The sequence below is a fragment of the Xiphophorus couchianus genome, chromosome 5 (assembly GCF_001444195.1).
Source record: "Xiphophorus couchianus chromosome 5, X_couchianus-1.0, whole genome shotgun sequence".
NCBI lineage: Eukaryota > Metazoa > Chordata > Actinopteri > Cyprinodontiformes > Poeciliidae > Xiphophorus > Xiphophorus couchianus.
In genome coordinates this window covers 2,281,406-2,308,068 of record NC_040232.1, presented here as the reverse complement: position 1 = coordinate 2,308,068, position 26,663 = coordinate 2,281,406, and the positions used below count along the sequence as shown (strand labels likewise).

Sequence of the window (26,663 nt, the reverse complement as noted above, 5' to 3'; positions counted from 1 at the left end):
ACTCCAAACGCAGCAGCAAATCTACAACAGAATGACTGGAAATAAATCAAGTAGGTGCAACGGTCTAGTCAAAGTCCAAGCCTCAACGTGTTCAAGAATGGAAACTTTGAACTGCGATGAACTAAATGTCATCAATAAAATGTGTCAATATAAGAGCCTGCTGAAATCAAAGCTGCTGTTATAATAAACATGTTTCTGATGGATCATAAACTCGATGCTGAACTTTGTTGCTGTGACATCAGTGATGGTGAAGAACCCCCTCTGTGTTTGGACTGCAGATACCAGCCTATTAGGTATTTGTGCTGCAAATTAAAAGGCAGAGCAGCTCTGTGTCCCCAAACTGATGGGGACAAATTGCCCCAATTAGAGCGACATGCACACAGATGCAGAAGTGTTGTGATTGTTAATGAAAGCTATTAGGCGCCGTGATTTATGGGTCTGATGAAGCTTATTGCAGGAGCTGCCTCCTCCAGAGGCCTGCAGATTTGAGACCAAAGCATGAAAAAAATGAATGCAATTAAATAGTGAGAGAAAGCAGTTTTCATCTGGATGCAGATAAACCAACATCTTCCTGACATTAAGAGTCGCTGCTACAAAAATGGCTGTGAAGGATCGTTTTATCTCTGAACACTTTGTCCTTCAAGGCGTGAATGATGGCAAACATTAAAGTAGAATCAATAAAATGTCTGAGAGTGAAAAACACGTTGGCTCCTCCACTTTTTCCTCTTTCTCACACACAAACGCAGAAATATTCACACATTAGAGCAAACACCGTGAGGATGTGCCAAGGCTGATATGCATTTCTAATCTGCAGGATGGCAACTATTTATCCCCTGATCCTGTTTTTTACAGGGAGCCAAACTGAGACAGAAATCTGTTAGTCAATGACTGCAGAAGGTGTTTCACACCTTTCCAAAAATCTCATTTATTCACAGAGATATCGAGTGTTTGATTAGTGATGGAGGTGGAACATTATTGTAAAATCTATAGGCCTTCAGAGTAAATAGTCACCATGTGTAAAAAATGAAATAATATCTAAATTCATTATGAGAGAAAAGAATCCAGCAACAATTTTAGGTGACTGTTATGTGTGGGCAGGACTCCAGGACCAGGATGGAACAGCAATCTGTCCAGTGTCCATGATTCAGTCCCACCGTCCGTCCATCAGTGACCCTGAACAGAACCCTGAACAGAACCCTGAGGGTTCAGATAGTGGATGGTTTCACGTTGGATCGAACAGAGAGCTGGGTGGAACTATAACTGTAAGTGTCATCAACTAGATCATAATCATGTCAATACATAAAAGTTTTGTGGATCGGCTGCAGGGTCCAGCTGGAGGTTAAGATAAGATAAGATAAATCTTTATTGTCATTGTCACAAGGACAACGAAATTCAAAGGGTACCATCAGCAGGTTGGACATTCTGAAACTTTTCCGAGTTTAGAACTGGACCTTCAAATAAGATCAACGTACAGTTACATTATAGGAACATCCATTTTATCTAGAGGCTGATGAAACAGTCACATGTATTAATATTTGTTCAACTTATTTCTTTGTGACTCTTTTTGTACTATTTTCCACAATAAATGACACTTGGAATATTTTAATAAACAAAACAAAATGATCTAATTTTGAAGAGAAAAGATCGGTTATTTGAGATTGGACATATAAAAAAAGAGTCTCACATTTTTTAGTGAGGTACATAATTACTGCAAATATAGATCAACTGTCATGATGAGCAACAGGAACAGGAAGAGGATCCCTGGTCCTTCAGAAACAACATATGACCTGCCTCTCCTGGTTCCTCTGGGTTCTACTGTTCTTAAAGAGCCGTCAGGGATAAGATGGGGGGGGGGGTGATAAAATGTCCTCTGGGTCGTACTGTGGACTGAAAAGTCAAAAGGACTGTGAAAGCAGAACCCATTTAAACTTGAATGCTTCGGTCTTAAACATGTTGAAGAAGAAATGCAGGAAAGTTTTTTTCAGTTTCTCAGCCTAAACATTTATGTGTGAAAATGAAGTGAAAAAGTAAAAGTAAGCAGCAATGAAATGATCTAGATTTACAGATTTAAAGCTTAGATCTGTAAACCTGGATATTTAGTTTCCATTTTTCTGTGAAAGTATTTTTTTCAGTATTTCTTACATTAAATATTATTTCATAAGCATTTGGGTGTGTGTGTGGGGGGGGGTGCATGGGTGTGTGTGGGGGGGGGGTGTAGGTGGGGGGGTGCGCGGGGGTGGGCGTGCGTGTGTGTGTACATGTCCTGTGTTGGCTTGTGAAGGACTGGTGACCTGTTCATGGTTGACACCGTCCTGATTAAAGAAATGAATTTATAAACTGTGACTCTTTTCAACCCAGACATCTGATTGGTTAGTGAAGCAAACTTTAGACGAATTATAAAAACCTGAGCAGGATTAGCTCCGCCCCCAAGCTCTGATTGGTCAGGGTCAGAGGAAATATGTATTTATGATGTGCTGCTATGCATGCCTATGAAATTAATAACTAAATAGTAAACCAATAATGTGTTCCTTTAAAAATAAAGTATTTTATTCTTTATTTAATTATAAACTTACTCATCAAACACTAAAAGTGTCTAAAATTTACTTATTTTTTTATGTGGGATTTTTCTCAGATCCATTTGAAGCTGTTTGTGTTCTGGCTGAGATCACCAACATTAAATTTGACAGAAATAAAATCCAAAAATAACAAAATAAAAGGTGCATTGAGAATAAGGAAAGATTATTAGATTTAAAGGGGATGAACTGAGGTCAGCACTGACCACTCGAAGTCCGCCTCTGTGCAGTCGCAGGGAGCCGAGGTCATCGCCACGGAGTACGACTTTCCCATGACGCACCTGGAGGTCGGCTTCAGCTTCCGGTAGATTCTCTTCACGCCCATCAGACACGGCTCACCCTGCCGAGCAGATCAGAAAACAGATTACAGGAAAATCACACAAACATTCATTTAAAAACTAGGAGGAAAATGATTTAAACGATGCAAACAGAAATACACCAACATTGTCTGTAACTGCAATCCTACTGGGGTTCCTTTTTAAATGTATTCACTAATATTAATATAACCTGAAAATGAACCTTAATCTGCCAAACATTTTTAGATCTACTCTGAGTGACTGAATCAGCTGAGGACTAAAAATGACCTGAGCCGCCGGTTTCACTCGACATCCCGCCTCCATGCAGCAGGTGTCAGTAGTGAGATGTCAGAGAAACCTGATTGTATCACAAATAGACTTCCAGGTTCTGAAAATGAAAAGCTGAAACTTCTCTCATTCTATCTCTTCCTCTGTTTGTTTTCTCTGCAGACGACTCTCAGCCAGTCTGGCTCCATAATTGGCCCGGACTCTTGTCATCTTCCATGCGTCCTGGTTTGATCATCACCCCGCTCTGAACATCTGGGTGTCTGAGCCGTTTACAGAAGCGGGCCGTGAATAAAGGCTTGCTCTGAGTGTGTGGCTCGGTTTCAGGTCCAACCAGGTTGTTGAAACAGAGCGGGACGGGTCAGCGTCCACACTCACTCTGAGCATGGAGGGGAAGCGCTGAAGCATCTTTAAAAAGCTAACATAGAACCAACTTTAATCCTCTTTAGTCTCCTGGATGTTCAGCAGGATGGAGATGCATTAATAAGCTTAAAGTTACAACAGTTTTTACTATGCACCTGTATTTATTTATTATAACCAACCAGACTGATGCTCAGGTTGTGCTGTTTCATTAGCAAAACCATCAAAGAAAATCTAAAATGAATCGTGGAACCAAAACCAGAGTCAGTAGAAACTTTTCATCCAACAGGAAATTCCCCTGTTGAAGTCCGAAGCCTCCAGGCTGCTGCATGTTCCTCAAGAAATGCTAGTTTCTAGTTATGACTCTGTTTTTTGAGTGAACTATGGAAAAATACAGATTTTTTTTGGTACTTTTCTGTATTTTTTCTGTTATTACAGTAACGTCAGCAGGAACGTTGGTTTGGAAATGTGCCTCCCGTTCATCCAGAACTCCCTCAAGGAATTAAGAAGTTATTTTTTCTTGAAACTTTTATTTCTATCATCCATCTGCTCAAGTTTGACTGATTTCAAAACAAAGTGCTGTTAAACAAAAGCATCCCCATAGCATGACGGTGCCACCACCATGCTGCTTACTGAGGGGCCCAGATCTTAGAAAGGCAGTAGCTCTGGGCCAAGAGAGGTGGGTTCCCCAGGATTTATTTGATTTCTTTCTTTATAATGAATGCATGTCAGTCGGCTATCCGCCCATTTCACCCTCCAATAACAACATTTATTTTTTTTTTCTGTTTTAAATCTATGTTTAAGAAAAAAACATAAAGAGTAATTGTAAAGTAAATTAAAGAGCAGAGTTTAAATAGTTACTCACTCTGATCACACTGGGATAATTAGAAACAGAAAGTGCTTCCAGAACCCGTTTTCTCCTCAGATCTTTATTTGGGTCTGGCAGCCATGATACCTGGTTGTGTAGGTGCCACGTCTGGTAGTCCGCCTCCGTGCATCTCCTGTTGAAGATGGACCTGAAATCTATTTTCACCAGCTGCCACTCAGAGCGATGACTGAAGTGCCCAAAGATCCTGGAAACAAGTTATGTAAAGAAAAAAATCAAGTGAGGGATGGAGATTGATGGAAGGAGCTGCTAAAGATGAGGCAGCAGAACTCTGCACCACAAAACAGATTTAAACCAGCCAAGACCCCATTTAGTGATTTAAATCTGCAGAAAAAGGTTGACTTCACATTAAACGTTAATATATCAAAGATGCATTAATCCATGGTCCAAACAAAAGTATCAATTTTCTCTTATTTAACATCTTGTTAAATTTGTGACAGATTTTGAATAAACTCCATCGTATTTAGAAGAGGTTATAAAACGATGTTAGAGGCAGAGAGTCGCTCTGGATGAAAACTACATTTAAAAACACAAACCAGCCAGAATGTGGATGTTTGGAACCATAACCTGTTGGTGAGCTCATCGTGAACGCAGTGGGATTCCAGCCATGGAGCGTTTCTGGAGTCCTTCCAACCCATTTTCCTTTTCTACTCACCATAAACCCACAAAGCATTCTGACACTGCAAAATCTGGTTTTAAGGTCAGAATTAATAGCTTGCACAAAATTATTTGCAAAATTGTGGCTTCCAGTGTTTGATAACTCTTAAATGTTTTGAGCTTTTATTCCGCCTATCATGCCTTCTTATTTACAAAGACAACCAGCTACAGGGGTGCATGTATTTAAATGACTTAAATTAGAGCTTAGACTATTTTGTAATTGTTTTTTGTGGTTTTACACTGAAGGATATTTTCCCACTTCATTTGGGATGAGTTGGGAAGAGCATAGTGACGTCTTCTTGCAGTTTGAAGAGGCTGCTAGAATAAAGTTTGGGAAAACTTAGCATAAGTTTCTAAGATTTGTAGCCTAATATTTGTACAAGACAAAAGAAAAAAAAAATCTAGGAGAAAAAGGGAGTGATAAAGAGTTGTTCTTTTTTCAGACAGGCTCAGTTAAAAGAGGTTTTCGATTTCCTTTGGTTTCTGCACAGCAGGACTGAGGAAAACATTCTGCTTCAAATACAAATGAATCCTCATGCAGAAAGAAAACCCTGCAGACAGACGACTTCTTCCGGCCCAGACACGCATCCCTGCTTTCACATTTATTTGTTGTCACCTTACTCAAATCGGAAAATACAAACCAAACAAAAATAAGACAAAATGACGACTAATCTATCTTTATTATGAACGTTAATAAGAATAAATTCTCTTGTTTTTCTCTGACCAGATTCCAAATACAATTCAAGGTTATTAAACTGGCTAGGAGAATATTTCATCTCCAGCTGAATCAAGTGGCTGTGTGTGTGTGTGTGTGTGTGTGTGTGCGTGTGGGTGTGTGTGTGTGTGTGTGTGTGTGTGTGTGTGTGTGTGGATGGGTCTGAGTGTGTGTGTGAGACCATATAGCTACATATTAATCACAATCTGTCAATTAGCGCCGGAGGCATCCGACCATGACAGGCACTTACTGCAGAAATTAGTACAAATTGATAAGAAAGCGGTGCATGATGGTCTTATGAAAACTGATGGCCAAGAGGCTTAATGTTGCAGGACTTGTTCTCAGTCTCTGCATCGTCTTTACAAAACTTCAAATTCCTGCCAAACAGAAACAGACATGGTGTGTTTCTCCTCAGACCGCTGTCATCCTGCCTTTCTGCTCTCCTTCCTCCTGCTGCGTCCATCACTCTCCTGCCGAGCAGCGCCGCCGCCGCCGTCACTCTGTCATTAATGGCAGGTGTCATGAAACAGGTGATGGGTTAGGGTTAGGGCAACAGGTGGGCAGGTGATGTGCCCATGGAGACCCTTTGGTAACGGGCCCCACACGCCCCACTCTCCTCTGCAATAACGGGGCAGTGCTGCGTCATATGAATGCTCCCCGGCTCGTGGCTATTCTAATAATAAATGTGGAGGGAATCTTCATAACTCTGCTCTCTGAGGGCAAACTGATTCATGCTCGCCGCTCTGCCCGATTTCTAATGCTGTTAAAAGTTTTCTAAACTAAACTTTCTTTGCTGTTTTCCTGTCTTTTTGATCATTTTGATCATTTTCCTTCATGCTCTTCAAATGGACAGTCGTGCTGTCGCCGGCTGCCAAAGCATTGATCTCCTGTGATCACAATCTGGAGACAGCCAGTTTTGATGTTGGCCAGACCTTGAGAGAAAGTCTTTTTTTATTCATGAAGAAGAAAACAGGCAGAGACGAATGCTGAGTGGCTCAGAAGGCGAGGCGAAGCTCAGGTTACAGGAATACATCTGTAGATTGAGCAGGCAGAGTTAATGTTTTACCTACAGCAGTCAGAGAAATCTGGGTTTGGAGAATCAACCAACCCGGAGGAGTCAAGCTACTGACCAGACCTTTCACTTTTCTCAGCTGAAATCATGTTTGTGTTCCTACTCAGCAGAAACTCTGCAGGTTCCAGACCAGATACGTCCACCAGGACTGTTTCTTCTGTTTCAGTTCCCTAAACTGATTAACCTGCTTCTTTGATTTTGCAGTCGTTAATAAAGCATTTAATTGTCTGTTTCATTTAATTGTCTAGTCTGTAATTATTAAGATGTCTGTCCTTCCTGGTTGGGGCTTTCATTCCTCCAACACCAACTCTACAGAAAACAGCTAACTAATAATAGTAATGCTTCAAACCAAAGGAAAGTCTAATGAAAAGGGAAACAAAATGATTTTTTATTCAACAACAGCATAACGCTGTCATGTCAGCCTGGACTGAAATCTCTGATGATTGGCTCCATCATGGCTAAGAATCATGGCAGCAATGAATGAACCATTTCTATTTGGTAACAAAACAGATGAATGCTTTGGAGGAAATTAGGTTTTATTTTTGTTCCAGCTTTGAGCTCTAAAAGTGCAACGCTGACGGCGGCAGCATGTTGGAGCAGATCTGTTATTTTACTTCTGATTTAATATTTTTCTAGACTTTTGTTCATATAGTTTCTGGTTTCATGTTTAGACATTTATTCCCTCTGGTTTGAATGCAGCAAGGATTTTCGCTCTCACATTTTTATTTTCACACAGTTGTCATGATGTGTAACCATGGTAACAAGGTATTGTTTTTACAACTAGGAGCAGCTGATTAGCATCTCTCTCCTTGGATACAGGTCAGTGCCAAAGAGCAGAGAGAGAAGGACGAAGTTCAAGCCATTTCTTTATATCCCAGACTCTAACTTCTCTCTGCCAGGCTTTCAGACAGAGATTTACAGAGGAGCGGCAAAAGCAAATGAGATGGATTAGCAGTTCTGGCCAACAACTGATGGTATCATCTAGGGCAAGTTACTGTGGAAAAGTCCTGGGCAACAGTCTTCAGTCAGAGACTTCTTCAGATTTGTTAAAAACATCTATAGTGGATGGTGACAGCATCACCGTCCATAATGACTCTGAAGAAATTTGAATAATTCGAGTTACAACATTTAATTTCACATCAGGATGACTGAAGTATTTGATGTTTTTGCTTGATTTTGCCTTGATAAATCCTCCCTGGTTCATCAGAAAGCGATTGCATCAACTAGTGCTCAGAAAAAGTTCAAACACACGAGCAATTTGTCTGATTTCTCTCTTTCCCTTGCATTTTTTCAGAGATGGACATGTGCTACTCACGTCATGATGAGCGTCTCCTCGCCCGGCTCGCCCAGCACCCCGTCCACAAACAGAGGCGTGTTGGAGAAGCTGTACTTGTTCCACTGCCGTCCTTCATCGAAGCTCAACCTGAGAACACAAACAGCTGCGGCACCAGGGATCCATGCTAATACCCCCACTGTGTGCACAAGCTAATGACCCTTTGAGGTGTCTCACAACTTTATTTCATATTCTGTGCAGGACTGAGGGACTCTGCTCAGTGAGCAGCGAGCAGCGATCAGTGAGAGCCACACTCATTACGACTTCAAACACGGAGAGGGGAAATGGAATGACAGCTGTAAGAGCCGTCATTTTCCACGGCTGCTGGCTCCTCTAACAGGAATCAGCTCATCCCCAGTTCAAGACAAACTCATTTGCTTTTCTGTTTGACTAACTTAAGACTTCCAGCTCCCTCTGAGGGAATTAGTCATGCTGTGACAAACGGCAGCTTCGTGGTAATGACTCACCATAGGTGTCGGATGGGAAGTGGAGTGTGTCTTATTGCCACCAAGGCTCCACCTTGGTCGAGATAAAGCACGGCGTACTCCTCATCAAAGATCTGCAGGAGAAAGAAGAAAACTCAGCAAGACGAGACTTTTCTGCATCTGCACACCGAGCAGCCATCACTGGTACAGGGAGGAAGCTGCATGCTGTCGGCCTGACAAAGTTACATGACCTCAGAGACTGTATTATGATTCTGTGATGTTAATATGTAATGGAAGTTATTTCACATGACGGCAACCCCTCGTTTTATGACTTGGCCCTCAGATTTCTAAATGATCTTTTATCAAAGAGTTTCATTAAAAAAGTCTCAGAGTGAAAAGTTGACAATAAGGCAACAAACAGGAGGATTTTCATATTAAACTGCAGGAAAGAAATAAAAATCAGATTTAAAAACATAGAGTGTAAAAAATGCACTGAGTCTTCTTTGTTCTGACTTTTGAGTTATTGATGGGACGTCTGGCTCTTTTAAGAAAACCAAATCTTCAGGATCCGTTCACTTCATTCAGATGATCCACTTTAAAAATGTAGATTTTTCTAAGAACAAGCCATTTTACCCCCACTACAGTTTTATATTAGTTACAGAAACTTGTTTTAGTGAATGAAATTCACAAACCAGTAGAGTCTTAAAATTAAAATGTGCAAAATAGGACCATGGAATGTTCTTGCAGAAAAATGGCTATGCAGTCATATTCAACAGACATAAATTAGGTAATAAACATGCTTTGTTCAGGGAGCCGTTTAAAAGAATCGGATCGTCACGTCAATATTTTCTTCAGTTCAAGGAGAGAAATGCTATTTGATTAGCTAAACTGACTCTTTCACTTCAACATACGGTAAGGTATTTTATACAACAAGGCAACTCAAAGTGCTTGAAACAGTTTGAAACAAAAATATTCACTCCTATGCTAAAACCACAAACTTAGTTCATTCTGATTGTTTGTAACAAACCAGGAAAAACTAGGATTTGAAGAAGAATGAAAGTGAAAGGAGGTTTCCATAAGTAGCAAAAGTCTCGCTATGCATTTGTATTCAGCCTCCTTTTCTTTGATACCCCTAAATAAAATCCACTGCAGCCAAATCCCTACATCCACCGCCGTTATGAGTCGGCAGAGAACAACCAGCATCATGAAGACCCAGGATGTTCTGGTGAAGTTTAAAACTAGTCAGGTTCTAAAACTTCGGACAAGAAGGCGCTCCAGAGGGTTGTTAGGGCAGCAGAGAAAACCATAGGCTGCCCCCTCCCCACTATGGAACAGATTTACACTTCCAGGCTCCACAAGAAAGTTTTGGACATTTTAAATGACTCTTCACACCCTGGCCATGGTCTCTTCCAGCTGCTGCCATCAGGCAAGAGATACAGAGCAATAAAAACCAGGACAAATCGCCTAAAAAACCGTTTTTACCTGATGGCAACCATGGCACTAAATTCAAAGGCAAAAGAACTTCTGCTCTTGACACCACTTTGTTAAAAATGTCAATTCTGTTGCGACACCTCCAGGCGCTGCAACCATCTTCTGATGTCTATTTATTTCTCATTTTGTACTATTCATTTCTTTATCTTTGTATATTATGTATATACACATAACCTGCATCTTAACTCGAGTCGAGCAAATCTCAATCTGTAATCTGTTGATGACAATGATAAATAAATCTTATCTTATCTTATCAATAACCCAAGCTTTGAACATCAGACAGAGCTCCTTTAACTAGGACATTGTTTATGACTTTGCTTCTTTTAATTAGCGTAGCTTCGTCTGTCTGAGCAGACAGAGTTCCTCCAACGTTCCACACAACCTCCAGCTGTTTCTCACATCTGTCAGCTTATCTATAAACGCTAGACGCTGTGAGCGCCGGCGTTCTAACTTTGGATGATGTTTGTCTTCTGAGCTTTATGATTTTTATGCTTGAATTATTTCCTCCAGGTATCAGCTTGATCCCAATTTATTCTGACCCAAAAGCTACCACAGTCTGGGTCTGCCTTTATGTCCCAGAGGCTTCTGTGTAGTTTGATCCTGACTGTCTCCATTAAGATCATCTTCAAGACAAACTTAGCAGTGATTTGCTTTCTGTCAGAGGAATCTTTACTAGCTTCGACTGCAGACTTCTGGCATATAATATAATAACTGCTCAGATTTTTAGTTATTTGAATTTCTGAGTTCGTTTGCTTTAGAGCTACATGGCAGCTTGTTTCATTCAGAAGGAAAAAAACTTCCTGCCTTCCTGAAAAATGACTTTCTGAATGAAAGATGTTTCTAAGACATCAGTTGCTTGTAGCAGTGAAGTTTAAAATTGATGCAATCTGGAAGAATTGTATTTCACAGATGTATAAACTTAGTCGTGGAGGCTGAACAGACAAATGATGCTGAATTAATATGTTTTAAAATATTTACTAGTGAGGTGCCTCAAGGACAAAAATAGATAAATAAGCTGTGAAATAAAAGACTAAAGCTATAAAAGTGAGAAGTGTCCAGTACCTGCTGCAGTGCAGAGCTTGGTGAATGAACAGACTCAACACTTATCTATTTAAACGGCTTTTTGCAGGTTCTTCTGCCTTCACAGTTTAACAACTTATTTATATTACACATAGCTAACTTTAGGACTTTTTATAGGAGCAACAAAACCCACAACGAAAGCAGATATTATTAGCTGTTGTTAGCACTGAGACATTCACTGAACAGAAAAGATTCAGTGTTTTAGCTGATAATCAGCTGATCGGTGGACCGAGCCACTAAAGAGCAAAAATGTCCAACATCTGTTACCGAACACATTTAGGGTTAAATGATGGATAACTAAATGTTCAGCTCACATGGAGACAAAGTTAACTACTGGTTTTATCTCCTCAACTCCCAACCAGTCTGGATGGGAGAAAGTGAGAATTTTTCTTTTGTTGGTTTTAATCATTGTCATTTTTCATAAATTTGAGGGCCAGATGTTTATAATTTATTTGCATTTCCATCTATGAATGATCAGTGATTGAATCAAACCCAACTGAGCCTTGGATGATAATTTGAAACGCTGAAGCACAGATCATTTTGTGACAAACAAAATACAAGAAATTAAATATTCTAATTATCAAAAATACATTTGAGGATAAAACCCAGTTACCAGTTTTTGTGGATATCCTTGAAAAGATTTAATAAAATCTTATCTTCCGTTCAGTTTATTAGCTCTGCTTTGTGGATCCACGTAAGAGGAGCAACAATCTGGTTTTAAGTTTTCTTTTAGAAGGATTTATCTGCTTCGCCATTTCAGGCGTTGGTGTGGTTTTCTACAGATTGGAGGCATTAAAAGCTGGAGTCAGTCCTGCCAACACAGTCGGCTGTTTTAGACCTGCATCTATGAAGCCTCCGGTCAGAGAAACTAAAATCTACCTCAGTTCTGTTCCGAGAGGCAGCCACTGTTCACACTTTGAATATGGAGCGTCCTGACAACACGCGGTGGAATATTTTCTACCCAATAATAAAGTCTTCAATGTCTGCTAACTGAATATGAGCGGAAAGAAAGACAGGCAGCGAGTAAAGATGGCAAAACAGAAGTGAACCAAATGTCAGTCAGCCGCTGCCATGGGGAAACGTCTGAAAGGTTTGTAGATTTCTAAAACACTCTCACTTCCTTCACAAAGAAGAATCAAAGACTGCATTCCCAACAGAAGTGATGTCATATTGTTTTACACTTCCCACATCTCACAGCTGAACTGGAATTACTTCACAGGATACATTTCAGCAGCATGACAAAGAGCACTCACCTGTCTCCACGTGTTTCCTGCATCAGAGGTGATGAACGCGCTCACATTGCTGGTGGTCAGTTCTGAACCGATGGAGCCTGCAGAGGAAATTCACACAAGACAAACCACATTTGATGATGGGAGCAGCATGATGTGTACGCAGGAAGAAAAGCCCGTTTCAGATCAAATCTAACTTTTATGCAGTGAGAACTGCAGCCAGCGGTGGTCCGCTCTGCAGCTGCTGACTGCGCCTGTAATTACGGCGCTTCTACAGATCTACGCTGCACTGTGACATTTGTGCAGGCTCCCAAATTAACCAATAAATCCTGATTACTGTATTCATCTTTCAGCACTTCGGACCACATTAAGACAAGCTTTCCTAATCCAGTGCAAAAGGCAGTAATTGCTTTAATTCAGCCTGTAATTGGTGCCAGGTGGCAGGTTTTCAAGGCCTGATTGTTCCACAGGAATTGACTCTACATGAGCAACAATCTCCTTCTTACACAACGAGCTCAAAGTCGCAGTTCTGACTGAGAAAGGTGACCTATGAAAAGTGACCATCGAAGGTTGAATTTCCGATTAGGTGCGTTCTTTTATTTCTCATTTTGTGGCACGATGAGGGTGATAACAATCCCAGCAGCAGTTGAGTTTCAGTTTGCAGCGAACAGATCGCCGTTTTATGGCTCTGACTTCCTCTCCTTCATGCTGCCCGGACCATCTGTAGACTTTATCAATGGAAATGCGATCGCAATGGCTGAAATCGTTCTAAAATTAGATCCCCGGATGGAGAGGAAGAAGTTATTTTTCCGTTATTTTCCTCCTTCATGACGGCAGCTGGAATAATGACGGATCAAACCAAACGGGTCGATGGCTGCACTGAGAGCTGTTTAATTCTCTGCTTCACGCTCAGGGTGCGAGCCTGGCCTTCTGCAGACACCTGAGGTGTGTGCTGATGAGTTATTGACAGTGTCGGTCCATATGGGAGTAAATATCACTGCGGTGTGAATCCACCTGGAAGGCAGCTGATGTCATTTTCCTCCATTTTTCTTTGTTCTTGACGGTTTATAGCTTTGCATTACTGATGGCTGTTTGGTGGAAACCAGAGGAGGGCAGGTAGAGGACAGCAAGCAGACATGCAGAGTCACTCCAAGTATTCATTCCTCTTCAACGTTCTCACATTTGATCACATGAACAGAAGCCTGAATGCATTTTATCCAGATTTGATCAGATATAACAAAACCAAGTAGAATTCAAATGAGAACTCGACTAGTCTCATCTTTATTTTTATCATCTAAATAAAGATCTTTGTGAAGCAGAAACAAACAACGCATATCCTCACTGTGAAGCATGGTGGTGGCAGCATCATGCTATGGGGCGGCTTTTCATTTGCAGGGATTTTCCTGGAAGGTGCAGAAGATCATTTAATGATTTATGTATTTCATTCTGGAAGAATCTGATGTTTTTACTCACCAAAAAGAAATATTTCATATTTAGTTTATTACTGAACAAATTATTTTTGAAGTCAGCTTGATGGTTTTAGCCTGCATGGTAAAACGTTTACAGACTTCCAGTGTGCATGAAGCTGTATTTGTGTTCTAAAATGGCCCAGTCAAAGTCCTGAACCAAATTATATTGAAAATTTGAGCCAAGACTATAAAACTGATGTTCAGATATTAACTGAAATATCTTGCAGAGTAAAATAGAAAAGACAATCTTTCATCAACGTTAATAGATACTAACTAAAAAACCACGAAAAGATGATTTTCTTTCTACTTCACAATCAAAACGTGTCACAATAAAATGAAGCTCATCAAACTGCGTGGTTGTAAAGAAATGTGAACAAGATCAAAGAGTGAATACTTTATATCTGTAACATCCTGAAGAGAAGATCTGTCTGCAGAAAGTTTGTATCTACATGTAGATCAATGTTTCTAACTTTAAGCAAGAGATTCTACAGTTCGCCAACAATCAGCAACAAAAATGTGATGCTGCAAAATGGATTCATAAGAAACTTTGACTGTAAAACCAGTTAAATAATAAAACCCCAGTAATTAAGTGAACACTGTTAGGAGGTCGTTACATACTTAGCAGATTCGTCTGAAGGAAGGCAGAGAGTCGACAGACCGTCAGCAGCAGCTTCCTCACACCCACCTGAGGCCACGATGATCCCCGGCGCCGACTCCCTGCTGGCGATGTTTCCAGATGTGTAGGGGTTGGCAGACACGTGAAGATGGAGATGTAATGAGCAGTACGGCTGCAGAGGGAGAAATCAAAATCTCAATTAGCGAAACCTTCGGGCCGAGCCGCCGGGATCACTAAGAGACGCGGACGCACGCCTCGCCGGTTGCATCGACTCGGATCCTCAACCCTCCCAAGTCATAAGCTCCATCACAAACACGGCATCCCCATTGGCCGGCCTCACCATTAATTTTGATTGGGTTAACCTTTACCGACACAATTCTCATTACGAGGCGGCGAAATGCCAGTGGAGGAGGCCATGTTGTGACGGGATGTTTGGAGGTTTATTAAAACTCTGACATTTGCTGACAAATGACTGGATAATATGAGAAGAAGGCAAAAAATGCCACAGAGTATCTAATTGGTTTGGGTTTTCTTTTTCTTTTTTGGGGGGGAAAAAGTGATTATTTCCGGTCTCAGGTTGGGATGAGTTGGGAACGTTCCAGATGAACCGGATTGTTTAGTTGGATTGTTGAACTTTAGCATCTGACTGAAATCTCAGGCGAACGATGAGCTGGCCCAACTTTCAGGAGCTCTCAGGAAGACGGACAGATGAAGGAGAGGCGCACGCTTCTCCGTCTGACACCTCTTCTTCTTCCAGTAGCTTAAATGGGAGGTCGGCTTATTGGACTGAATCAGAACGGCTGACCTTTCAGCTCAGCCGCCTCGGAGCACTCAGCTCTGACGGCTGCTGCTCTCTGAGCGCGGCTCTCGCTGTGCTGGGATCAGGAAGCTCCTGTCTCTCAGACACATGGATAAAAAAATAGAAGATGCAGCAGCAGCGCTCACCAGCACACAGTGGATGCTGCTGCCTCTCAGGTCTCTGCCAGGGGCCTGCAGTAACCTCCAGTCTCTGCCGCGGTTATATGTGATGTACGTCTTTACTTGGTTATCAGTCTTTTTGTTGGCGAGGAACATGCCCTTTATTCCTGCCACCTGGGAAAGGTACACAGAAACAGTTTGAGAGAAACTCAGGCAGATCTCTGATGTTCACAGAAAATTATTCACTTCAGTGGAAACCAGATGTTTACATACACTGGACCTTCTGCTATGTATTGCAATTTTTTTGCTCAGGTCCCTCTTGAAAATGAGATCTAGATCTCAACGGGGTTTACCTGATTAAATAAAGGAGTACACCGTAGAAAACCACACAACCTTTTGATTCCACAAAATCAGAATAAATGTTCAATTTAATTCTGTTGATTTCTATACAATTGTTTCCCAATAAACTCAAAGAATTTTGAAAAAATCATTTCAATTCGACCACATACATTCCAGCTGATTCTAGATATCAAATAGTGAATTATTCAAATGAGTCTAAAAGGTTTAAATAAGGAAAACCAGCAGGTTGCAACACATAGCAACAATCACTCACATTACAGAAAACCCTCACACTGAGCAAGCATGCAGCGAGAGTGGGGAGAAAAATCTCCCCTTTAACAAGAAGAAACCTCCAGCAGAACCAGAACCTGGCTCGGTACCAGCGGCCATCTGACTGGAGGTTTGAGAAGACGAAGCAGATAAACAAAAAGGAAAGAGAAGAACTTGAATGTGGTTATTTATGATGTTCATGAAAGTAAAAAGTTAACAGCAGGAGAAGAACGACTTCATGACGGCAACGCAAACCTAAACTAAGTATTTACATCCAAATTAAATATTTAAATTAACTAAATATTGAACTTGTCAATAAATCTTTACCTTTAAACTATGATATTCGTAAATGTATGTACAACATGGTGAAAATATAACTTTGAAAAATGTTTTTTCTCAATAACAGGCCAAATAAACCAAAATATTACTATAAAATGTTTGCAGTGAAACTTTACAAGCAGCACCCATGTATGAAACTATCTGCGTTCAGCTGCACCGTAACGTCACCATGGAGCTGATAAAAACGCAGCTCAGTGCTAAGCAAGGCGGACGCCAGCTTGATTGCAGCACAGACCTGCTCTGTATTCCTACCAGAACCAAACACAGCGACAAACGCTGAGTGGAAAATGATGGAGCGTCTGGAGACTTGTGAGTAATCAATGTGTGCCTTAAATGAATCTGACTTTCTGCTGGAGGCCCGCAGGGCGCCGCAGCCGGCCTCCACCGAGTCGCTGTGCCTGCATCAACCCGTGAAACTCCACTTTGGTAATTGGCAGATACTTCATTCTCCCTCGGAGTGGAGATTTAGCATAAGTTTCGTCCAGGGTCACGACCCCAATCAGGACGGTGGATTTGATTCTATCTCGGTGGCTGCAGGAAGACATGCGCTGCATCGCCGCAGGCTTAATTATCAGATCCACAGATAGAAGTTTCAAATAATGGCAGGTGGTCAAATGATTTAAAAAATCATAAAGATTAGGTAGGTTTCATTAAATATTAGCTGCTTTTTTAATCAAAGGAAGAGATAATCTTAGCTTCAGGAAAGCTAATATTCCAGGAAGAATTCCCTTTCCTGTTGATGTGGACACTTCAGAGGAAAGGTGCTGTTTATTTCATCCCCTCTGCCTTCAAGCTCTGATATATTGATCAAAGTTCTAATAAAACTTCAGACCAGCTGCTTTTAACGTTCACCTCTAACTGAAATCAGAGCGTGTTCCTGGAATGAAACATAGACTCCAGCGGAGAACGGTCCTGTTAAAGTCTGTTTACCTCATAGAGGTCCACCATGACGTTGCCCTCCAGGCCCATGCTGCTGACCACGTTCTCCAGAGCCAGAGTGTAGTAGACGCCCGAAGTGTCCGACACGTACAGGTTGTAGGTTTCATTCTGGTTCCACTCCTGAACAGCAGCCACCACGCGGTTTTCATCTGTACTGATCACATGCAGCTCCTAGGAGACGGACCAGGACAATCAGGCTGATGGGTTACATTTGGATTGGATTGGGTTACATTTGGAAAAGTTGGTTGCCTTCTCTATAGGGTCCTGCTGTCATCTGAATAATATGATGCGCGGTCAGAACCAACCAGAGTCAGGAGGAGGGTCTTAGCACTGTCAATCATCCTTGTATATACGCTGCTCACTCCCTCTCTCTACATCTGTGCTTAGCTACAGTTGGTTCACTACAACAGAGGCAGCTATGAATGCCCAGGCTAGTTAGCATAGCCACTGATGATGGTGGATAAATAATTCTCCTGGAACAGTAAGTTGTTTCTTTGCCTTCAGCATATTTAGTTTTGGTTGATTTTCCCTATTAGTGTAAATTTCTGCAGCTCATTGAGGAGGAGATCGACCTTTTCTTAGACCATCTTTCTCAACATGTTGACAGTTTTAATAAATATGGAAAAAACATGTTTTTTAAAAGTTACATACTTCAACTCAGTGATCCTGATGAGTTTTAACATTCATACTCCGAGTATGAGTGCACCTCAGCTTGCTTTTAATTTGGTCCTTCAATCAAAGTCATGATTTATTCTGTTCCAATTATAAACCTAAAGACATTCATATGATCCTTATTGTTCCTGAGCTCCTGCTGGGTTAATCACAGTCATCTGAACGCTTCTGTTGTCTGTGTTTTAACTAAGAGGATGCAGCAATCATTACCACTTGCTAAGAGTTATTGGACAGAAACAATTCGGCTGAGTTCGTGCTGTTTGCTTGGGAGCTTCATCTACCTCTGACTGTTCCAATAATACCTTGCAGCCAGCCTGCAGCTACCCGGCGCACTGGGCCTGATTGAATAAAACATGTCTAATTGTCAGTAGGGACGTGATAAGCGAGGTCAGGCACATGCGAAGCAGAGCCGAATAACAATCCTGGAAACGCTCCGAGATACTTTTGGCCTTGATTTGCCCGGAAACACCAAAGAGATCATCGCAGGGAGCCAGCAATGAATTGGACCTCGAAACCAGCCGGGAGCTCATTTTGATCCAACGTTTAGATGTACAAACTTCAGCACTGCTGTGCAGAATTTTTGTTCTAACACTTTCTAGGGTTGTGTAATTGCTTTTTAATGGTCAAAGTCTCAGGAGCTCCTGTTGGTGTGTGTTATGTAAGCTAACTAAGCGCTGTGCTGTGTTACCTTGGGCAGGGTGTACTTTGGCAGCTTCATCGGGGTAAAGACGTCTCGTTTTGCAGAAACGTAGTAGACCGGCCTTCCTGCAGTGGACACCTTCAGGCACAAACATGACAAACAACATCATATTACACCAAACAGCAGAACATAACTGAATATGCCCTGGATGAATCTCCCACAGCCACAGCGCCGTCCCGGAGCAAACGGACGATTACTTACCTGGACAAACACATACTCATCCTGCACCACCAGGGAATTGGGGTCAATGTATCCGGGGAATGGTTTGCCCTTGTTGGCGTCTGTGCAGTTCTGCAGCTTGCAGGTGACGTACAGCGCCTCTGCTCCCACACACACAGACACACACAGAGACACACACACACACACGTCAGGCCGTGGATTCTGATATGGTTTTAGCCGATGAAGAAAGGCAGCCTTCACCCACAGCTAAGTGCTCTCTTTTGGCCCCGTGTCAGTGAAGTGGCCCCGGTAAGAGATGACAGATGAACCGAGAGGCCGATTGCTTTCCTTGCCTTCAATCACGGCTCTGCGGCCCCACCGCCTGTCCCCCAACGCCGGCCTCTGCCAAAAACCTGTCGGCTCCCTCCATACAGGCGTGATCAATGGTGATGGTCTCTGGCTGTGTGACTGTAACTGTGTAGGGGCTGCGTTTGATTGGCTTACCTCTGTCACATCAGACTCAAACAAAAACCAAAAAAAAGAAAATAGATGGCAGTGTGGAAACGAAGAGGAACACAGATAAATTAACCATGTGACCATGTCCAGACAGGGAAATGTGGTCTGGACATGTCCATCCATGGACAACGTTCTGATGAAAGTCACCGAGGAACGAATCTGTCCTCAGGGTCTCATTCATAAAACATCCAGGGCTGAGAGATCTGTAGGTTTAGAGGCTAACTGGACGAGCAAAGCAGAACTGCTACATCACATCCTACATATTTTCATTCAGTAGAAACAGAGTTCAGTAATGTTTTATGTATTCCAAGGATTTCTGTGCAGAACAAAGCTATAGTCCTTTTAAAAGGCTTTCGTATCGACGTGATTCAGGTGAGTGAAATGAATCTACATGTGCACCACTGACCCGAACCGCTGATCTTTAAAAGCTTTACAAATCCATGCATTACTTTTCCCTCCATTGTTCCTGTGGGTCCCTGGACCCGGCCGTCCCTTTACATTATCCTGCAGCAGGACTGTCCAAGAACCCCCCGACTGCTCACTACTTGAGCACAATGCTTCCAGCAGAGCACAAAGACAGCAGGAAAATAGAGCTCTGAACTCAGAATTCAATTACTCACGTCCTTCAGAGATGCTGGTTTCCAGGTGAATTAAGCCCGGCTCTTTGTCCAAACCCATCTTGGACCTGAAAGGCAGACAAATATGTTTCAGGAACATCACCATTGCTCTTTTCCCATCGGTTGGATGCCCCCCCTTCCCGAGCTGCTGCCTGACCTGAGAGATTACATGCTGCAAAGTCAGACAAGCTTATAACAACAGAGGTTCAGCCAACTGCAACCACAGCAGTGGTAAATATCAGCAGAGCCGCATGTAGGAATTACTGTCTCCAACATGACGATCTGTGTTCAGCACAGAGAGCCTCAGGTTGAATGAGTGATCTAAATGTTCAAAAGACCTTGAAGGTCCTTTTCCTCCCCGAACGAGAGAGACAGAAAGATGTTTCCTCCCATCATTAGAGCAGGAAAATCCATTGATTTTCCTGCTGCAGTCGGGATGCCTGCAGATGGAATAGCATATAATCATTAGGGCATTAAAAATGTATTAAAAAGACTGGAGGATCAAAGGAAGGAGGCGAAGGCAGCGAAGATGAGGAGTTGATGAAGAAGGTGGAAGGAGACGCGACAACATTCCGACGGGTCCGAACAGATTTCTGGAAATCTGTGTGTGACAGGATGAGAAACACCAAAACTCAGATCATTGTTCTTTTATTAACTACAGGAGATCAAACAAAACTTTGAACACGATGGCCTACTTCTCAAATCCATGTTTACATTTTACTAAATAATCCAAAGAATCATCTGAGGCAGGCAGTGGATTATGGGAGAGCAAACCGTGAAGGAAGTTTGCCCTGTCAGGTTTCTGCAAGAGGGCAAACAGTTTAATGCTTTAAACCCTCCAAGAATTATAATAAAGATAACTTTAGTATAAAGAGGTTTTCAAAACATCCCTTTATTTATTAAGGGGAAAGTTAGTGAAAGTCAGAAGTATATGGCCCCTAAATGTAATAAGTGCTTGTTCCATTTTTACAATAACACTAACAGGGCTGAATAACAGCAACTCAGTTTCAATCCAGGTTTGGACTAGGCCACTCCAGAACCTATTTTTAGTTATCCTGATGTTCTTTTATCACTGCCTTGCTTCATAACCAAAGCCTGTTTCACCTGAAGGTCATGAAATGATAAGCTGGAGCTTCTCCTGGACGATGTTCTGGTTGGGAGCAGAAGTAGTCCAGGTTTTGACGCCCAGGCCTCAAACCTCCACCATGTCTGGCTCTTCAGACATTTTCTGAGACGCTGCTAGTTTATACCAGATGTAACGAGATGGAATAAAGTATTCCAGTTTTATCTGTTCATCATCAACATGTTTTTAACAAATAGAAGATGTGACTTTATGTTCTTTTTAGTCAGCATCGGTTCTGGCCTTGAAACTCTCACATGGATGTAAACGTTTCTGGCACAACTTCACCTACTTCCAACAACAGACGCCAACAACACTTAAAATACCGATTAAACATCAGCTAATATTTACACGAGAAAACAAAGTTATGCACCGATCTTACTTTCCGCCGCAAAATCGTCCAAAAATCAGTTCCTGTCGGTTCTGCTGTGCCAGAGGACTGACTGACAGACCCGCCCAGCAGGTCACGTCTGCACATGTAACAATCACTCAGCTGTTGCCAACTTAACTTTTCAGACAAATAAATCAGTATGAGCCTCTAGTAATTAATCAAAGCTCATTCATGATTTAACAAGTGGCAGTATTACTCACAGAGGGCCAGGTTGGTTTATTTCTTAATAAAGGGCATCATCATCTCAAAGCTGCCTTTTCTAATTACTTTGATATTAAAAGTTATTATCTGAAACTTTCAGTCTGGAAAAAAACAAACACAGAAGAAATCAGCAGGAGAGCAAATACTTTTTCCAAGAAAGTTAAAATGAAGAGCAACAGCAGTGTCTGTGTCTGCGCTGAGGTCAGACCCAGTAGGAGCAAAGGAGCCGGTGTCATGAGAGGGAGCTCTTGTCCCAGGAAACACACACGCAGCTCCGAAACGTTCCTGCAGAGATTATCAGTGTCATATGCAAATGGCTGCAGATGCTGAGCTCCCAAACTGATTATAGTAGCATCCGATGGAGGTTAGCGGCAAGTCGCTCAGTGCCTCTCAGGTTCTCCGAATCACAAATGAGCTTACACGTGTTCCGTGGCTCCATGTGCAGCAGACATAAGTTCCCTGAGCAGCTTCATTAGCAGGGCTAGCACAACTCCAACTGCACAGCGCGCAACCCAAAATAGAAGCCTGACAGCATCAGCAGCATCAGCAGCATCAGCCCTGAGGCCCGCTTCACTCCTGGCAGCACGGCTTGTTACTACGGCGCCGCTCCTCTGCACTCTGCTCACTGAAGACCATTTGTCATGTGTTGGTTACTGGATGACGACATGCAGAAAACAACTAACTTTGACATAACTTGTGAAGGGGGAGCACAACAAAGTAATGCAGCAGGAACACAAAATGTTTTTATAGATTTTAGGAAAGAAATTATGGTCAGTGTCCAGAGGGAAGCATCTATTCGATAAATCTTTGTATTTCTGTGTTTTATTCCAAAATTAATTGGAAAATGATCAAAAAACAAATGAATGATTCAATTCTGATGTCTCTGTATTTGGTCGCTTGTCACTCCTGAATGTTTCAAATCAAATTAATGTATAATCTAGATTTCTGGGAGATGAGTATCCCAGGACACCCAGAATAAAACTACAAGTTTTTCTGAAGCGCATCAAAACATCGGTGAAAAAGTGGAATAATTTACCTTCTTCTGCAAATACACTGCACTGGTTTACCTTTACACCCAGTTAGGACTTTTAGGGGCTTATGCTGCTTGTGGAAGCTGTCAATACCTCTGGAGAAGTATTATGCTTCTTCATGGTTATACAGATCATAATGCAATAATTCTGCATAAAAATCCTTTTTTATTATCTGAATGCAACATAATTATTTTCTTAGAAACTTTTCTTTATCTGTAAGATGCAATTATCACAATTAACACTAGGAATATATCGAGCTCTGTGCAGTGAGTTTACATGAGTTTCAGTTGTTCAATTGAATTAGTGAAATAAATGAACTTTTGTTCATATTCTAATTCATTGAAATGAACCTGTGCAAAGCATAACCACCCAACACATTGATGATGAGTCTAACACATGAATAATATTAATCTGCACAACCTCTTATTCAATTCTAATTATAATTTGACATCTTTACCACCTGCATAAAAGAAAATGACAATAACTGACGTGTTTATAGTTTCATAAGAAACGTCCTCGTCTCTCTGCGCTCTCTTCCAAACAGCTGATCAAATTTATTTGGCACAAAACAATCCAGCTTCAATTAATATGCAGCAATTAGAGCCACCTGATTAAACAGTTCTATAATGAAATCTGAATTTCAGAAGGTGCAATTTGTCATTATTTATTTGAACTAATGTTTAAAGTTATTGCTGTGAAGATAATGTGACACACATGTACTCTGCAGCAGCTGACAAATAGCATAAGGGAGGTGCTAATTAAATGATGTGCAGGTGTTTTAGGTCATTTTGGTAATTAAGATGCATTTTTATGTTGTTTTCTGACTGTTATATTCAAAACAGGTTATTTTTACACAAATGGCTCATTAGCATCTGGCTAATAAGCCATTTGAAGTTCAATATTTTTTGAGGTTTTGTTGATTGAGTCCTGCTAAATGTTTACTCCTCCAATCTGCTCCTTGAGTTATTAATGCATTCTGAGGTTTATTTGGTGATAAAACATTTAAAGTAGCCAGTTATCACTGGCTGTGGGGCCTGAACCCTGTGCTTTTTAATGTTTGCCTTAGTTTTTCCTGAATCTTCTAGCAACAAAATAAATAGCTTCAAATGTTAATTTATGAAATGGAAAAAGTCTCCCATAGAGCATATGTATCACTTTATCTCTTCTCACAGTTTGTATTTGGCTTCTTACTAGGGACAAATTCAAGAAAACTATAAAAACAGAGATTATTGTTGTGTTTTCTGGCACAAAACTAACAGTCAGAAAGTCAAAAGAAGCTTATCATCTCATTTTTCTATTTGTTAAATACATCAGTGTTAGTCCAGAAACATTCTTGACAACATTTAATAACAAGAAGCAGAGAAATTATTAATACCAGAGACAAAAGACCTTTTTTATTCTTAAAATGTCAATATTGTGACAGGTCTAATAAACATCCTTGTTTTAATGAACAATGGAAAAAATGCATAAAAAACAGTTTCCTTGTTAAACTTTTCTTAGAAAAAAAAATATTTAGACATTCTGTTTTTAGAAAATTACATTTGATGATTAATCAAATGGTATAAATAAAATATAGTGAACAGGTTATTATCACGATTACTTACCAGTAGAAACGATTAGGAGCCACTTTCTCGTGCACCAGCTGCCATCTTCTTCCAAACTCAACAGAACTGTAAAGCTGTAAAAAACAACATTAAATAAATGTTACTTTTCAACAATCATGTTTCTCTATAAGCACATAAAATAAGATCCAAAGTGCACAAGGCCAACCTGCACTCAGACATTAGCATCATGAACTAATTTCAATAAATGTGAATATTATTGAAAAGAATTTATTTCAGAAACTTTATCGCGACTTCAAACACATTACATAGAATAATTACACACAGATGGATGTTTGAAAGTCTTGATTTCTGTTAATTATGATAATTTTCTGCTTGGTTAATGAAAAAACATGACATTTGAAATTAGAATATTACATCACACCAATAAAATATACAGCCTTCATAAAACAGTATATTTAATGCCCAATTAAAGGTTGTTCATTTTCAAAAGGTACTTTTAATCAGTTAAACGAGCCTCATGGGAATATTCATATTCTAATTTATCAACTGTGACTGCATTAAGACATTTTGTGGACTCATATTTCTGTAGGAGAATGTCTTCAGAGGAGAGTTATTAAGGAAGAGAGCAAATGACAGCGGTAGTCTAAGTGTAATCAAAGAAACTGAACATGAAACAAGAACCACTGGTTTGTTCCTCTGGTCGTTCTGCTGAGATTTCAGCAAAAGCAGATTTGAAAAGCCATCTTCAAATATAAAGACATATCATTTTGTTCTTCTTTAAATGCCTAAAATAACTTCGAGTTGTACAAATGTGTTAAAATAAAGTTTGATTTTGAATGGGTTTGGTTTTGAAGGCTAGTTGACAGATGTAGGAGGAGCAGAGGAAAATTTCTCCTTAAAGTTTCTGGTGTCTAAATTTAGTCCTTAGTGAACTTGTTGTATTTCTCTGGATGAAACATGAGAAAAACACAAAGATGACAAAAAAATGAAATGAAATTCTAATTATTTTTATGATAACATATCAATTACTAAATTATAACATGTAAATTACATTTTAAATGTAAAGGTATAAAGTATATCGTAAACAGGCATGTTACAATTATGTATCAAAAAATAGAAAAACCTTTTTAGAGCATTTTGTACTTTATTTTGGTAGGACTTTAATTGATACTGCACCACTGCACTTATGTTTATGTTATCGTTTTCTATTTATTGATTGATTTACTTTTACAGAATGAAGTTATTCTCACTTTCATTGTTTTAATCTGTAACCTTTAGAGACTGAAATAAGAGTATTTTTATCCTCAAACATGTACTCTGTTATAGAACAAAGACAAATCTGTTTACTGTGCAGCTTACAAATTCAATCTAATGAAGCTCAAAACTTGTTTCAATGTTAAACTCTGACTTTTCCATTTTGAACGTGAGCAGTGATGCACAGTCTGTAAACAGTTATTTATCAGTGGATGTCCAAAATGTTTGTTTGCATTAATTTGTTTTCCAATTACATTTTACTGTGTCCAGAATAACAAGGTGGAAACAACATCATCCCATATGGATCATCTCTGCTGGAAAATCTGATATTTACCTCTGAAGGGATTTTCTCTCTGCAGCTTTGGACAAAATTATCATTTTACTTCAGATTGTTACTGACCTTTCTACAAGGGAGAGGAATAAAATGTCACTGCTAGGGAAGCTGTTCACAGAGAGCTTCATACAAATATATTAAAGGAAAGTTAAGCAGAAGGAAAAAGTCTAGTTGAAGAACAGGGATCTTTAAACTCAGACAGTGTTCTGCAACTTCTAGATGTATTTCTGCTTCCACACACCTGAGTTAAATATGAAGTCATTAGCATATATTGATCAGCACCACCTTCACTATTGGCTCCTTCTCAAAAGGTTATTTTCCTGCATTGCTGAATTTGGGTTAAACCAGGTCAGGTGTCCAAATATTCCAGAATCAGAATCAGAATCAGAATGCTTTTATTTCAGTACAACCCGTCCAAACACGGCAGGCTGCAACCATCAGAACCGAGCTCAACTTTACACTCAGTTGTTTTAAGAAATCATTTTTTACAGGGTAAATGTTTCCTCCTGGCCACGACAGCTCAACCTGTTTCAGCTCATTTTGGATTGTTGCAGACTTCCGTCAACATATCTCTTCCTGCTTTAAGATGAACTAACTAGAACCAGTTTAAGATCACCATAGTGTTCACACTCACATCAACATTTGGGTTCAGACTTATTTAAATGTCTGAAGTTAAGCATCAGAAAGTCACATTTATATTCCTGAGTAATGATGTCATACATCCATGTCATTTTACAGCTTTTCTTCTGTTTTTAGTTTTTATTCTCATTTCTGGCTATTTTCATGACTTTATAAAACCTTAATTATTGTT

At 40.5% G+C, this 26,663-nt stretch overlaps 1 protein-coding gene across 6 annotated transcripts in view; it reads right to left on the bottom strand.

Moving 5' to 3' along the window:
• The window catches only part of sorcs1 (sortilin-related VPS10 domain containing receptor 1), a 153,166-nt gene that overhangs the window by 19,407 nt on the left and 107,096 nt on the right, over window positions 1–26,663 (bottom strand). For all 6 annotated transcript variants that reach the window (XR_003595551.1, XR_003595549.1, XM_028018022.1 and 3 more), the window contains exons 5-16: window positions 24,304–24,377; window positions 19,960–20,024; window positions 18,866–18,984; window positions 18,653–18,742; window positions 17,284–17,463; window positions 15,433–15,579; window positions 14,557–14,659; window positions 12,427–12,503; window positions 8,645–8,736; window positions 8,160–8,267; window positions 4,470–4,587; window positions 2,780–2,913 (exon numbers count right to left, since the gene is read on the bottom strand). Coding sequence is in view for 4 of the 6 variants with exons in the window: in XM_028018022.1 (XP_027873823.1) it covers window positions 2,780–2,913; window positions 4,470–4,587; window positions 8,160–8,267; window positions 8,645–8,736; window positions 12,427–12,503; window positions 14,557–14,659; window positions 15,433–15,579; window positions 17,284–17,463; window positions 18,653–18,742; window positions 18,866–18,984; window positions 19,960–20,024; window positions 24,304–24,377 (1,307 nt within the window). In the remaining 2 variants the exon portion in view is untranslated. The remainder of the gene's footprint in view (window positions 1–2,779; window positions 2,914–4,469; window positions 4,588–8,159; window positions 8,268–8,644; window positions 8,737–12,426; window positions 12,504–14,556; window positions 14,660–15,432; window positions 15,580–17,283; window positions 17,464–18,652; window positions 18,743–18,865; window positions 18,985–19,959; window positions 20,025–24,303; window positions 24,378–26,663) is intronic.